At 48.2% G+C, this 15,621-nt stretch overlaps 1 protein-coding gene across 2 annotated transcripts in view; it reads left to right on the top strand.

The window, feature by feature from the left end:
* The first annotated feature begins 5,529 nt into the window (after window positions 1–5,529).
* Window positions 5,530–15,621, top strand: part of CREB3L2 (cAMP responsive element binding protein 3 like 2) — a 75,223-nt gene continuing 65,131 nt past the window's right edge. The window contains exon 1 of one of the 2 annotated variants that reach the window (XM_059845934.1): window positions 5,530–5,762. In XM_059845934.1, coding sequence (XP_059701917.1) covers window positions 5,655–5,762 — 108 coding nt within the window. In that variant the 5' untranslated portion in view covers window positions 5,530–5,654. The remainder of the gene's footprint in view (window positions 5,763–15,621) is intronic. The other variant, XM_059845933.1, reaches the window with a different exon arrangement.

The raw sequence follows: 15,621 nt of genomic DNA, 5'->3' as shown, positions 1-15,621 counted from the left end.
TCAGCATCTATTTCTGGTTGATGTTAAAGCTCTCACAAGTATCCAAGCCCCCGTCACTGGCATACTGGGGTGTCAGATGTATTGCAAAGGCTTAGCTACTTCAGTGGGTTGTTACCTATGGGAGAATGTCTTTTTAAATAGAAAGTCCTGACTTTAATTCCTTTAACTACTTGTTTAATCTGAGCCTGTTGTACTGCTGTGAGAATTGTGATGGTGCTCTTGCACAGTAGTGATCCAAGTAGTTTGTGCTTGCTCCACACAGTTTTTTCCTGTTTGCTAAAAGCTGGGGTTTGTCTTGAGCTTTCTGCTAGGAGGCATTGAGCAGATGTGCTGAGCTTCTCTTCATTCAGTGCTCACTTCATTTGCACTCTGCTGTGGTGGCGGAGCTCATGGCAGTGTCTGTTTTGGTGTCTGGGAGCTGCCTTTCTCCTCCAGGCTCAGAGCAGAAGTGGCAGCAAGGATTCCCTTCACCACCACAATGGAGTGGCCAGAACTGCCAGAACTCTGCAGGTGCTGAATGGCTCCTGCTAATCTCTGCCCCTAGCTCAAATTGGAGACAGCAGAGCTAGCACAAGGTATTAGGATTAGGTGCCAGCAAGGAAAAATATTTACTCAAGAACTTTGAGTTTTCTTGCCCTTCCAGTTCTATTTAAAGTAGCTAGTACACTTTTAAAGATTGATCTGCTACAAAGACAACACACACTGACTTTGAGCACACACTGGAAGCAGTGTGCTGGATGTTCAGCACAGCTTGGCAGTAGGGTAGGTCTTCCCAAATGATTCTGCATTGCCCTAGTTACAGCAAAAATAACCAGTGGCAAAGGCTTGCTGTGTGTTCATCTTATGTCTGCTCTGCTACTCTGGGGCAAAGTTAATCTGTAACTAAGTCATTTCACTTGGGAGAAAATCCTGTGTGAAATCAGCATTCCTATAGCATCTGGTTGGTTTCAGGGGTTTTTTATGGATAGGTATTTGTTCTGTGAGGAAATGGAATGGGAATAGTATCACCTGAGTGAAATACAGTGATTCCTTGTTTGTAACTAGGCAATGAGTGTTTTCCCACAGTCTCCCCTGGAAAATGGCATTCTGCTTTTTCTTGTCTGTGTTAGCATCTTGTGTAAACCTGATGAGGCAAACCCTGGCTGCTTGTATCAACCAGGATATTTAGAAGCGTTTGACCTTAACAAGGAATTTATTTTATGTATTTATGGAGATAATTACAAAAGATAAATATGGGTGACTTCTTTTTAAAATCTCAGCCTGTTCACCAAGTATTTGGAGCGTTTCTGAGCAGCTCTGAGGCAGAGCTATTCTGGTCTGCAAAGCAGCTCCATGGCACTCAGTTATTTCTGTCAGCCTGCTGTAAGGTGTAGGAAACACTCTCTTCTCTGCTTGTTTTTGTGGCTGGTTTGAGGAAGACACCATGTTATTGTGCCTGTGTCACACAGCAAAGAACCCTTTCAACTTTATTTCTCGTTATTCTGCAGTAATTTCTCTGTCCACAGAAATTAGGAGGCACGAAGAAGTAAAAGCTAAAGAAATCAAGTCCTGCATCACCAAAATAGCCCTCTGGTTCTCCTCCTCTGTCTTCTGTGGGTTGGGGGGAATTGTGTCTGCGTTCCCAAACACAGGTTGCAATTCAGTTCAAGACCAGCAGTGCTTGGGGGGGCCTGGTGAAAGCCCTTGCAGAGGGGCAGGGAATGCAAAGGCAGGAAAGCTGAACTGGAGCTTAGAAAAACCCCTGGGTACAACAGCAAGGAAGATTCTGGTAAAGGGAGCCTGTATTTCTGTCAGTGTACCAATTATGTGGGTTTAGTAACAGGCTGTCTGCAGGGCTGGCTATCCCACTTTTTTCATGTGTCAGAAAAGGAATGAAATGCCAAGATTGTGGGAAGAAAACTTTACTATTCTCAAACCCACCTTCTATTTTTAACTCTGAAATTTCTGTGGTGGAAGCCTTTTTGCCAAGTAGTTGAGCATGTCTAAATGTACAAACTAAGACTTGGTGTCTGTTTATCTTGGCAGTGGTGAGCTTCTCAGCACAGCAGTGTGATTAAATCTCATTTACACAAGAAATTTGCTTTGTTAGTGCAAGAAAAGTCTTTGCACAACACACAAAGAAATAACTTTCACAGGGTTTCTCCTGAGACATCCTTTTGTGGGGAATGTGTGTCAGTGTGTGTGAGATTTTTCTTCTGCTTGTTGTTTAGTCGCATGTAAAAAATTCAGCTTGTTACCATACCTGGCCATTTCACAAAAATCTCCAGTAACTGCTGTGATTAGAAATTGGCTACTGGTTTATTCTTTATATTCTTAGACCTGAAATTTGTGTTATGCACTCTTCAAGAGGTGCTGAATTTGTTGAAGAAATCTCTAGCTGTGGCTGTCTTCTGTTGCTTTCAAGGGGTAAGTTTTTTACTGGTCAGAAACCTGGCAGTTTTCATCCTGTGGGCTCTGTTGCTGTTTGGTTTCTCAAACTGATTTAAACAGAGCAGCTGTAGAAAATGGATGGTTATCTTGATCCTGGTTGTCACAAGTCAGAAAAATGTCACCTGTAAATATTTAATGAACCTTTGTGCAGCTGACCTGATCAAGAACTGAGTAATGATGTGGTTGCAGGAGTTGTGGCTTCTGTAACCCGGATCTGCAAGGAGAAAGCAAGCACCTTTCCTTTGCCAGGCTTTGTATTGTTCCTTGCTTTGTTCTTTGATGTTTTAAGTGGTGTTTGTTTGGAGCTCTGCCTTAGCAGCCTCCTCTTTCTTAGCTGGTTTGGTTTTCAATGTGTATTTTCTGTGTGGGCTTTCTGCTCCTTGTAGAAAGGGAGCAGAATTCTCAGTAAACAAAAGCTGAGCTCTTCCCTACCCTGTATGTGCAGACAATAACTCCCCACCCTTTTATGTTCTTGTAGATTTTTGGTTGATTTTTGCACTCTCCTCCTGTGCTGCGGGGTGAGTTCAAACCCACTTCAGAAGAGTGGGGTGAGGAAAGGGTCTTACACAAAAGAAGAAATCAAAAATACTCTCGGAATTACATGAGTTTGAACTTAATAATACTTTTATAGCTGTTCTAAGAGAAAAGTAATGAAGCATGGAGAAACAGCCTTGATTTTCAGCAGGCTGGTAACTGTTGAAGTCCACCATTCAAATCCTCCAGGGAGTATGGGATAAAGTTAGGATAGCTGTGTCTCTATCATGTTCTTGTAGGTTTTAAGGTGCTTTCCCCAGTGCCTGATTGCTGGTGTAGTGTCAGTCTGTGGGCAGCAACATGTGACACATTAGACTGCTGTCCCATGTGTTGTATCAGCACACTGAATAATTTATATTCTCTGGAAAGGATTCGTTTCCTCCACTTTTGTCTCTTCCTTCTTGGTGCCCTGTATGTGCTTCCAGCCTCTAGCAGAACCTTGCTATTTCAGATTTCCTTTCCCAAGAAGAACTTTGCTGCAGCACAAACACATCAGCGTGGTCTCTGTGCTGTTGGCTGCCTCCATGCAAAGCAGATTGGTCACATTTCCTTACCAAGTCTTGGGTCATTGTTTCAGAGATGTTGAAGCTCAAAACTTAGCCTTGAAGACTAATTTTAATAATGTGTCAGTAACTGGGCAGGATGCCCAGTTACCAATATTGTGTTTTATATTTTATGTTATAGCCCCAGAAATTGATAGTTTTGTGTGTCAAAGTATTTCAGTGGCCAAAGAAGTCTTCCAGCACACTTAAGAATTCTCAGGAGCTCTGTGTCTCACAGCAGGAGCTGTGCCTCAGTACCAATGATAAAGAGAGCTCCTGGAGAACTGCAGAGGGGAGAGGGACACAGCTTTATATGGTGCAGGAAGAGTAGAAACCTCTGGTGAAAGCAGCGTGCTGTTTGCCCAGGGTGCCTCAGCTTGTACGAGGGATTTACCCAAGGGGGAAGGACAGAAGTGTGTGCCGGTGCAACTTCCTTAAATAAATATTTCTGCCTGAGAAATGTGTTAGGGTGAGAAAATTCAGCCCAGTACTCTTGGTCAAACACCAGTCCTTGGGAGCCCCTTGTTCTCATCGTGCTCAGCAAAGGAAGCTGCACTCACCTAGTCAGGACCACCTTCTTCCACGGTGGCCTTCATTCTCTTGTTTACAAGGCAAACATGGTCTCCCTTTAGACTTCTCATATGGGCAAAGCATTAATTTAGTGCCCCAGCCCCAAGAAATTATCACAGCAGTGATTTTAGAAGGTGTCCATCTCAGCCAGCAGGGTGATGGAAAGCCTTTTGTTAAAGGGATTATCACAAGGCCTCAAAAGCTTTGAAAGGAAGAACACATCTAATGAAAACATGGAGGCTCCTGGAGCAGGAACTGACCTTTACAAATTTCACAATCTGCATCTCTGGACTGGCACAATGGAATTGCTTTGATAACAGTGCCTGGCAGTACAAACAAGAAGTTTGTACCTCTGGTTGGGCTTGCCAAAGTGGAAAGTAGTAATTCAGGTACTGGTAATTTGGCTTTTCTTTGTTGCTGAAGGCAAATATCAGACTGACTTCTTTCACAATAACTTTGCAGGTGATCTTAGATAGTGGAACTTCTGTCACAACTTTTTTTCCCTAAATAAACTTCAGCAGTTTATTAAACTTTAAAGCAACAAACCTGGTGAAATCACCATAATTTTTCCTATTTTTGTTGCTGCTGTGCCTATTAAGTGTTGGGAAATCCTTCAGGCCTTGTTTTCCACTGAGGGTTAGTCTGGACTCTCCAAAGCTGGGTCTGGCTCTGTGAGTGCATAGAATTGGCTGCTGCAGAGGTAATGTCTCAGGGGAGGTCTAAGAGAGAGAGAACACGCCAGGAATTCCAGTTCTGTTCCTGCACAAGGCAGCCTGGAAATGTCCATTGGTGCTGAGCTGAGCCCGCAGCACCCGGCCGTGCCTGAGCTGAGACGAGCACTGAGCAATGGCCAGCTTTTGGAACCCTAAATATTTGGCAACTTGTCACTTTTTAAGAACAATGGAATGTCAGTCTTGCCCCGGCTTGGCAGGAACACAAGTCTTAAAATACCATAATTTCCCGTTGCCTGGGATTATTTTTGCTGCCGGTTGATGAGCGCTCTGGGACCGATCTGAGGCAGGCACCAGCGTCCTCGGTGCGGCTGTCCAGAGTTGTGAAGTCCTGGTTTTCAGAAAGTGCGTTCTGACCTGTCCTCGCCGAACGAGCACCCTGGGCCGCGCTGTCCCGTCCCCTCTCTCCAAGCCCCGCCGTCCCGGGGCCGCCGCGGGTCCCTCCCTGAGGGCGGCCCGGGGCGGGGCGGCGCGCGCCGGCCGCAGTCTTGTCGCTGCCCCATTGGCCGCCGCTCCCGCCGCTCCGCCGCGCCATTGGCCGCGCGCGCCACGCCTACGCTCGCGGCCGCGGCCGCTCGGGGCCCGCGCTCCCATTGGCCGGCGCCCGGCGCTGCTCGCCCCCGATTGGCGGGCGGGGCGGCGGGGGCGCGGCGCGCGGCTGGCGGGGGTGACCTCCCCGGCCACGCCCGCGCGCTGCTGCCAGCGGAGGGAACGCGCCGGGGCGGGGGCGAGCGCGCGGATCCGCGGGCCGGGGCAGCGGCGGGGGCAGGGTCCGGCAGCGGGTCGGCGGACGGACCGACAGACAGACCGACCGACTGACGGGCCGGCGCGGGTGCCTGCGGCCGCCATGGAGGTGTGCGAGAGCGGCGGGGAGCAGCCGCCGCTGCTGCACTGGGACCGCAAGCTGAGCGAGCTGTGCGAGCCCGCAGACCCCGACACGCTGCTGAGCCGCACGGTGAGGAGCGGCGGGGGCGGGCGGCGGCGCCGGGAGGCTGGGGGTGGGGATGGTTGGGACGCCACCGTGGGCGGCCGCGTTTCGGGGGCCGTGGCGGGGTTCCTCGGGCTCCCCGTGGGTGCCCCGGCGGGCGCCACCGTCGGCACCGGGCGGGTTTGGCCAACAGGTGCTCCCCGCGCCCCTCGCCGTGACTGCCGCCCCTCGGGGGCCGGGCAGGCCTTTGGGGTCCCCTGTGCGCCGGGGGGAGCCTCAATTCCCTCCCCTCCGAGCCTGACTCCCGGTAACCGGGTTCCCGCAGCCCCCGCTCCGTCTGTCGCCGCTTCCCCCCGCCCGGCCGGGGCTTCCTCTGCTCCCTCGGCGTTGCCGCTTCTCCCGGGCGACCGCTCAGGAGTCGCCGGCCGTGTCTTCTTCTTAAGGACCAGACTGTCCCGGCTCCGTCCCGCTCCCCAAGCACAGGAAGGAAGTGACACAAGTTTCGATGGTTTTGTTGTTTGTTTTTTGGCTGGAATCCCCATATTTTGGCTTGCGTAAAACGCAGTTAGGACAGTTCCGAGGAAATGTGTCTGTTGGTTCACTGTTACTCAGGAGGCTTCTCGCAAGCACAGCGACTTAAAACCTCTGTAAACCCCTGTCGGTGTAAATCCCGAGTGGAAGTGTGCCGGAGCACCTGGGGACAGCGGCATAGAAGTCTCCTCCAGCCCGCTGCTGGTGCGAGGCGCGGGGCGGCCACGCTCGGTGTGGCTGTCGAGCACGTGCTTGGATGGAACCTCAGAGGAACACGGTGGTGGCGGCCGGGATGTGGCTGTGCCCCAGGGATGGCGCCTGGCAGGAGCTGCCACGGGCTCCGCGTCTCGTCCTTGCACCCAAGAGGGTGATGTGCAGATACAGCCCCGGAGCGAGGCAGCCGGCTCTCCATGGGAGCAGCGGTGATCCTGCAGCCACTGCCCCGTGCTGATCTAGGCGTTAGTCTTGTAAGGCAAACAAGGAAAATCTTATTTGCTGTGCGTGGTGTGTGACAGTCTGACTGATCCGGGATCGTGTCCGTCACAAGCTCCAAGCCTCGTCCCAGCAGGAAGTGAGCCTGCTGCACGCCTGACGGTCTTTGAACAGTGTTTGGCTTCTTTGTCTTTGAAAGTCTTGGGCTTTCTTGAGCAATGTGGGTCTTCTGGTGGATCCAGGGAAAGGCAATCCTCTTATGGTGGCTTGGGCTTTTAAAAGCCAGCAGGAGCACTTAACAATGGAAAGCTCTTCCTTCAAACAGCTGTTTTCTTGTGGCTTTTTTTCTTTATCAAGAAGAATGTTGTGAATGAAATGAGAGGCTCCTTGGAGAGTGTTCCCCTTCAGATTTTACAGTTGTGCTGGCATACTTCCTCATGCTCTGTTTGGATCCTTGTGAGGAGAATGGAGTTGCCACTCTTAACTTTTGTTTTCTTACTCAGTGTTCTCATGTCTTCTTTAATTAGTGCTTTGAAGGAGATCTTACACTTGGGCTAGGAATTGTGGCCACAGTGACATGGATATGTCTTTTCTGCCCTGTTTCAAGGAGCCTGAGAATTAAGCGTGTCTTGATAAAGAAAACATCCTGTGGTGGATGGAAAACATCCTGGTGGATGAAAATGGGATGCTTTTCCCTTTTCTGTTTTCAAGTTTTATTGGGGATTTTCAGCTTTGGATACTATGACAATGAGCATTTTGTAAGGGGCAATGTGTAGCTGGATCTGCAAAATATTGGGCTGTGATGACCTTTGGGAGTAACACTGACATTGATTTGTTTGTGTTTGCTGTCTTGCTGATTGGGTCTTTTTAGAAGTTTAAGATTTCTTTAGAGACCCTCTTGAAACCAAATAAAAAGCATTAAATCAATTTCTCTTTTTGGTTGTTTTTGAACAAGAATTCTTCTGAAAGAAGTTTCAGAAAAAAGAAAAAGCCCAACTTAAATGTTATAAAGTAGGTGTAGTGAGAAGAATTAAAGAAGAAAAGCATGTTTATGAAATTGACATTCTTTAGAGTGAAAAAACCCCACAGTTTGCCTGTTGAACTTTTTCTTTTGTGAATGTGCCCTGCCATGTGGAGGAGAATACCATGAAACACAAGGTCTTTATTTACCTCTGGCCAAAAGTTCATAGAATCATTTGAAAAACCCGAAACAAACAAACAAGCTCTCTGGATGAAACATCTGTTCTTCTCCTGGGCTGTGCTTTCCTTCTGGGAGGACTGGTTTGACCCCGTTATTCTGCTGTTTGCAAACCTACTGCAGGGTTTTTCTGGAAAGATTGGGATGATGAGGAGACCCTTCCCATGCCCCCTGTGCAGGAGTGCCCATGCCCTGTGCTGGCTGTCACCCTCACAGCTGAGGAACACGGGTCCTACAGCATCTTCTGCTCCTCACACACTCCTGAGGTGCCCCTTAGCTGGATCTGCAGGTCTGCATCCAGGGAAACTGTGGGCTAGAGAAAAGCCTCTGGGACAGTCAGGCAGCCCTGTGAGCACAAGCTGGACTGGCAGGGGGAGGAGGGAGAAGATGATGATGACTGAGGGGAGAGCTCACCAGCAGGAAGAAGGGTCAGTGTCATTCTACCTGTGTGTACAGACTAGTGAGGGTGAGAATTCCATGCCAACTGCCTTTTGTGTATTTTGAGTTAAAATTTAACCTTTCTGTGACCAAAAAGGCTGTTCCTGGCTCATGTTGATTTGAGGTAGCAGACAAGTGTGAAAGTATGCATACACTTACAAACTTGACCTCTATTTTAAACTGCTCCAGCCTGCCTTAATTACCAGGGCTGAAATCCAACCTCCTGGGGATTTACATTTCTCTTTAACAGCTGATGATTTCACCAGTGCCTGAAGCTGTATGAGGAGCCCTTCCCTCACCCCACTGGTGCTGTCAGTGATATCATCAGCTGTACCTGGAGAAAGTGGGGTCCTTGAGGAGCTCAGCTCTGCTATTGGCAGGCAGCAATCCTGGAGGTTAAAGTCTTGTTAAAGTCCCCACAGTGCTCACCTGGATGCCAGATAGCTTTATAGCAGTTATTTTTCCAGAGTGGTTTCCCATGGAAGCAAAGGCTGAAAGGCTTCCCAGAGGCGTGTTCATGGTATGTGTCACGTGTCTGCATTATATAATCTTCAGCTGTGCTGCAGCTTGTTGTGACTGTTGGTAGTACCATGTGCTGGCACTGTGCAAGGCAGGGTTGTTGTTGTTGTTATTATTATTGTCATTATTAGTGTTATTATTGTTATTTTGTGCTTTTTTCTGGTGGTCGAACAGAAGGGAAACACAACACCTGCCACTGCCCAAGGGGAGCAGGAGTTTTGCCAGGTGGCAAAACCTCCAGCTTCTTGCTGCTGCTGTTACTTTCCATAACACACAGGTGGGCCTGAAGTGGGAAAGCTCTGCTGGAGGCCCTGAGGCTCCACTGGAATTGATCTGTGGTTGGACATGGCCCAGCTGGGATCCTGTCTTCTGTGACAAGTGCCACATGTGATGCAGATGGATAAGTCTGACAAACACGCCATGAAATGCCAGCTACCTGTCCCATTGCTGGATGGGGGCTAAAAGGCAGGTGGTTCTAGGACATTTAAAACCTCCTTATGTAATACTGAGGAGGCAGTTTTATTTTCCTCCCCATTTTCATTTCTGTTTTAACCCATGGTGCTTCAAGATGGTAGCAAAATGCAGCAGAATGCAAGCATGGATGTGATTGTGGCATGGCACATGTAGAATTGCAGCTGTCCTACAGGTATGGGGGCACAGCAGCTGGCTCTGATTTTTATGACTAAATTCCTAGATGTCATGTCCTGGGTGTCTGGATGAATGGTTAACTGGAAGGTAACTTCAAGTGCCAAGTAGCCCATATGGATTATTTGTTAAAGAGCCTGCCTATTGAACTTAGAACTCATGAAAGCATTGAAATTAGTGAAATGTCACATTGCCTTGAAATTAGTGAAATGTCACATTGCTGCTGCTGTTGGTCTCTGAGTGGTGTCTGAGCCCTATGATCCTGTTTGCATGTCTCTGGTGATGGTGTGGGCAGCTCAGCCCTGGGTCAGGGCTGTAGTGTAGGCTGGAATGAGAGGAGGAGACTTCCCAGGCTGCAGCTACCAAGTTTCTGTCTCCCTGTGAAAGCAAAACCAAAGGTGAAGGTTAATGGTCAGGGTTGTGATTGTCATCTAAGATGAGCTGGGGAAACTCTGAGCTGGCCTTCTTTCCTCCCCATCACAAACCTCTGAGCCTCAGCGGAGCTCGCCTGGTGACTCATTTCCTCTGCCACAGAAACGATGGTTGCTGCTACTTTGTGTTTCTAATGACTTCTGCAGGAAAGCTGCTTCTGGATGAGCTGCCAAGGAGTGCCTCGAGCTTTTGGAGTCGAGCAGTCGTTATTTTAATGGATGACAGGGCTTGATTTTTACAGTCTGTGTGTATTTAATTGAAAGCTGCGGTTGCTGCAGCGGGTGTGGATGTGGAGCTGGCTGTATCTTATTGTGTGGTGGCTGCATGTAGCTCTCTGGTGTCAGTATAGTTGGATCCAATTTTTGTTTCATTTTGGTAGGGGGAGAACTACTTCATTTATTTGCACATGGGGTTTGGTCTGTTGGTCACAAACCATAAAGCTGAAATCCCTCATTCTTTCTTACCCATACACCTGCAGGTGGCTTTATGTACAATATTTGTACAGTCAGTACTTGTAAAGATTTTTCCAAAATTGCAGTGAGGAGGGGAAATGAGAAAGTGAGATTTTTAAATAGTTGTATACAGAGCTCATACAAAGCAGTAGTGTTAAATTTTGTCAGTGACTTTCCATATCAATAAAAAAGTCAACATCACAACTGCTGAACAGCAAAATTAGTTGTACATGGTGCCTTGAACTGAAAACCATTTCTCCTCCTCATTTTCTTCCCAAATTAAAATAAGAAAACTATTTCAGTTTGTCAAGAGATATGTCACTGACTTGTAATGGGTCTAACTGATCTACAGAACCTCTAAAAGCTGAGATAAACACAAGTAGGAGACCTTGAAACTTTACCCTGCTGTTTTCTGACAGTTAAAATTAGAAAAATGGGGGTATTGAGTTGCTGGCTGTAACTGTATAGTGAAGTGCTTGATCTGCAGTGAAGACAGAAGCTGGAAAAAATGTCAGTCTGTTCTGGGACCAACTTTGAAGCATGGTAGATAGGAATGAGCCAGCATAATGTACAAACCCACTATTTATTATTTTTCCTAATGGACGTGACTGCTTTGCACTGTGCTCTCTAAATGTTTCCTTTGGAAAGCCAGCCCTTACACATGGAGCAGGTTGTGCACGATAGCAGGGCTGAAGGAATTTCACTTATGGTGTTACAGACAGGGCTTTCCTGTGTCTGGAGTTGTTCAACTTATCTACACTGCTGGTGGGAACTTGTGCTCTTTGCAGGTCTTTGTTTGCAATGTGAAGAGTCCCTTCTTAGCTAGGGCTACGTGAGTTTCCCCTCTCATGGGATGGGGACTAGTTTTTTATTAAAGCACTCTCGCTTTTTTAGGATTATCTGTGTCTGTAGAGGAGGCCAGTGTGTGCTGTGCCTTGCTGGCTACTCCTTCCTCCAAAGAGCTTGGAGCTCTGTGTCACTGTGGGCTCTTTTTCTCTCGGTCCCTCAGGTCAAAAGGTCCCTCTGAGGTACTCGGTTGTTGCTTTGGAGACACTTTGAAAGTAGCCCCCTGTCTCTGACCAGGCAAGTTTTACTGCTGGCTTTGCAGATAGGTGCTGCTTTTTTGTATCCAAATGTTGGTTAGCAGGCCTTGCTGTCCCTACTGCTGTCTGTACACCTTCCTCCCTGCATTCCCGAAAGCTGTTGTCCAGTCACTTCGTAGTACTTGGTTTAAACATCCATCATCTTTGTATCATCTGTCTTAAGCTGCTTCTCTCACTTCTGGATAAGGATAATTTTGTGGATGAGATTAGCAATTACTGATAGGTGAAATTGCTGTCAGACACAGAGTGTCTGACCTGGCTCGGTGGCATTTGTCCCAGGCTGTCTTGGCTACCAGCCCTGAGCTTACAAGGTCCCCTCTTTAACTCCTCTGATTCCCTAGAGCATCTTGCCTTTTTCCAAGAGAAATAGGTTCCTGGTGGGTCCCTGAGGGGTGCTCTCACAGCAGAGCTCTTACTTTGTGTTTTTAGGAGGCACATTCTTTTGTGCTGTTGCTCGCTATTCATCTCTCTCAGAATCATGGAGATGCCTTCTGGCTGTGGTTTTTTTTTGTGGGTGACAAGACCTGACAGTGCAGTTCTGCACCTGGATGTAACCACAGGCTGTTGTGGCAGCTGCCTGCGAGCTCATCCAGTTTTGAAATTACTTTTTTTGGTAGAAATTAGCTTTCAGGTTTATCAGTTCCCTGACACAGCTTGCCCTGTGGCAGCCCAGGTACTGATGCTAATGTGAAAGGGCAGGTAGGAGTATTTGGCTGGGGAAGGGGTAGTGGAACTGCATTTTGGACTAAAGGAATGCACAGTGGGAATAGTCAGAGTAGATTTATGAGTGGTGCTTAGATGCAAACCTGATGTGCATGTGTGTATTTATTTGATAGCAGCAGACTCTGATTTTGATGTCACTGGAAAGAACAGGGTTTGCCTGGAAGAGGTATTTGTTCAAGGGTCAGTAGGAAAAAGGCTTGTTTGAGAAGGATGTGGGTATGTAGCAGAAAAACAGACAGACCTTATTTTCAAGGAAGCACTGATGTTGGATTGGTCCATGGCCCCACCAACCCTCCATGATTTCAAGTGCTGGTGAAAAGTGGAGGCTGTCTTGGATGCTAAATTATTTTTCTTTCATAAAAGCAAAAAGAATGGCATGCAAAGAATAAGCTTGGCTTAGGACCACAATTTTGCTGGCAAACATGTTGCCCTTTTACCTCTCTAAAGTGAGTAATAGGCAGTAGAGAAGACAGGTGAAAAATGGTGGGGTTTAACAAGGCATAGCTGAGGTGCACATTCCGTCTGAGGTGCTGAGCTTTTCAGAGCAGTGCCTTCTCTTCATTCTCTGTCTGTGAGTTGTCAGACACAGATCACAAGTGCAGAAAAGAAAGTCACTGGATTGAGTGGAGTGCTAAATGGGTGCAGGAAGGATACACATACTCTACCAAATAATGAGCATTCCCTCTCCTGAGGGTGAGTAGGGAATCAAGAAGGCAATGTGGGGAAATACAGTGTGGTTAAATGGGATAGATCTTAATTGCTAGAGCTGTCCCCTTTGGTGCCATCCATCCAAATGTGGAGCTGAATACTGCCAGTGACCTCTCTGTCCCTTCTCTGTGTCTTGGAAACTACTACCTTCTGGTTTTTTTGCCATCTGCTGCTAACTGGCTTTCAATCTTCTGTATGTGATCTGGCTCCACTGTGGTGACAGGCAAAAATTTAACGGAAAAACGTGACACCCACTTCATCTCTCTCCTCTCTGTCAAAGAAAAACATTCCTCTGCAGCTGTGCTGGGGCTGGCTTTGTCCTTTCATGTCAGTCATATGGGGTGAGAAATAGAGACCAGGCTGTTCTAATAACCTCTCAGAGAGCTTTGGGTGTCTTAGGGAGCTCCAGGCCTCCTTCCTTGCCAGATTGGCTGTGTCCTGAGCAGCGGTGCAGGGCAGAAGTTGGTAGAGGCTCCTCTCCCATGGTGTAGGGACAAGGAGCAATATTCCTGATGGGCTTTAGTGGCTCACCTAGTGCTCACTGCACTCCTGCAGCTTTGCTGAATGAGCCCAGGCTGTTTGGTGACCCTGCAGCACTCATCTCTGAGCTCTTGCTGCAGCTGAAGTTGCCTGCAGAGCTGAGTGTGCTTTTTTGGGTGAGATGGGCTGATCTCCAGTAGACAGGAGGAAAGTCATTTGCCCTTGTTCTGCACTAAGGATGTTGAGTGCTGCCCCTGATTTTGGATGTAAGCAGTGTCCTCAGCTGTGGCAAAATTCTTTGAAGCTCATGGTGACTTGTGAAGCAAGAGAAGCATCTTTCAGTTGCTGTGCTTAGGAGTACCTGGTTTAATTTCTCTTCTCCAAAGTTTGGATGCTGTGTTGTGAAGGTCTGTGGAAAAGAGTGGAAAAAGAGTCAGGCTCTTTACACCACAGCATGGCAGGAGAGTGAGAGGAAACGGACATCAGCAGAAGTGAGAGAGGTTCAGACTGGTAAGGAAAAAGGGCTTCACAGTGAGGATAACTGAGCACTGGAGAGAGAGCTGCCCAGGGAGACTGCACCACCTCCTTCTTGGAAGCTTTTAAGACCTGACTGGCCAAGGCCCTGAGTAAGGTGGTCTTAGCTTAGTGTTGTCCCTGTTTGGGCAGAAGGCTGGGCTAGAGATGACCTGAGCCCCATTCCAGCTGGACATGTGCTGTGGTTCCTTTTACAACAGTCTGGATTTAAGGCACTGACCTGCTCAGATTGAGACAGGGCACTGCTGGGCAGCAGACTGGTTTGTTTCAAGGCTGTTTGTCTATGCTACTTCATACCTGTGTTATTTTCTTTTTGTGGATAACCCTGAAACTGTGGGTGTGGGAAAAGACCACTTCATGAATTAGCTCATGTGAGTAGCATGGAGGAGGTTTTGTAGACCTAAAACCTGAAAAATACCCAACCAAAAAAAACCCCAAACTCCAGTCCTTGAATACCAAGCAGATCTCTATTCCTTCATCCCTGCAGCAAATTCTGTGCACAAGAGAATGCTTATTCCAAGGCTGCTTTTTTCCCCAGTCTTAGGAAAAAAATAGGTTCTTTTGTTGGTTTCTGTAATCCACTTGCAATGTTTTGATTTTGTGGGGGTTATCTGAAGATATGTGTGTTCTTGTTTATGGAGCCTCTGGTACCCATAGGAGAGATTTGTGTACGTGTAGAACCAAAACTCAGGAGCAGAGAGAACTGATGTTTTGCCCTGGATTTTCTCACCACTGCTGGAGCAGTGATGGCAGCGTTGCCTTAGAAAGCCTGGGATATTACAGACACAGTGATGCCTTCAAGAGGGGCCAAGACTAAGAACTTAGAACTAAGGCTGCAGTATTTCCTGCAGCCAGACACCTGGCTTTCTGGGATCTGTCCTGGCTAGCAAAGGATGAAGACTGAAGGAAAATATGATGTCTGAACTCTCCACTTTCATAACTGCAAATATGAGGCAGCAGCTGACTTTCTGCAAAACATCTGTCTTTCTCATCATGGGTGTAACTGGCCTCATCATCAGCACTGATGGTATGTCTTGTTTGAGCTCCTTGGTGCTGCAGCTCCCTTCCCTCCTCCCCTGTGCCTCCCCCCTGCACTGCTGGGTGTGTGACTCAGGCCTGGGAGTGGTGTGGGCTTTCAGGCAGGCTGGTAAGATGTATTTTTTAGAAAAAGGGCATAAAGCAGAAGGGTTCTTTTTAGAAAAAGAAAAGCAAACTGGCACTGCCTACATAAGGCTCTAATGCCTTGTGTGCTCCCTGGTGAAATGCCACAAGGACTGAGGGCTCTCTGGGGATGTCCTTTATGGCTGGCTGTGAGCCATCTGCCCTTCCTCTCACTGGGAAGCATTTCCCCCTTGCCTCTCCACATGGAGAGTGCCATCCACATGATTCAGTGCCTTCTTGCCTGGCTGACCCCTTCCCTCATGGCATTCCTGCAGGGGTTGAACCCAAGGCTCGCTGGGAGAGGGCAGGAGCTAGCAGCTGCAGGGGGGCTCCAGATGTGGGTGGGTGCAGCTACAGGGGAGCTCCAGATGTGTGTGGGTGCAGCTGCAGGGGTGCTCCAGATGTGGGTGAGTGCTGCTCCCTCGGGATCTGCAGCCGGCTCTCTCCGCTGGAAGGCTCCGCTCAGGCACGACTGCCTGCAGGAACAGGCATGGCAGGAATGAGCTTTGGCACTCGCTGCTTTTAAGGCA

Source organism: Haemorhous mexicanus, chromosome 5, assembly GCF_027477595.1.
Source record: "Haemorhous mexicanus isolate bHaeMex1 chromosome 5, bHaeMex1.pri, whole genome shotgun sequence".
Classification (NCBI taxonomy): domain Eukaryota; kingdom Metazoa; phylum Chordata; class Aves; order Passeriformes; family Fringillidae; genus Haemorhous; species Haemorhous mexicanus.
The sequence above is the reverse complement of the archived record's forward strand: the minus strand, read 5'-3'. Positions and strand labels throughout refer to the sequence as shown.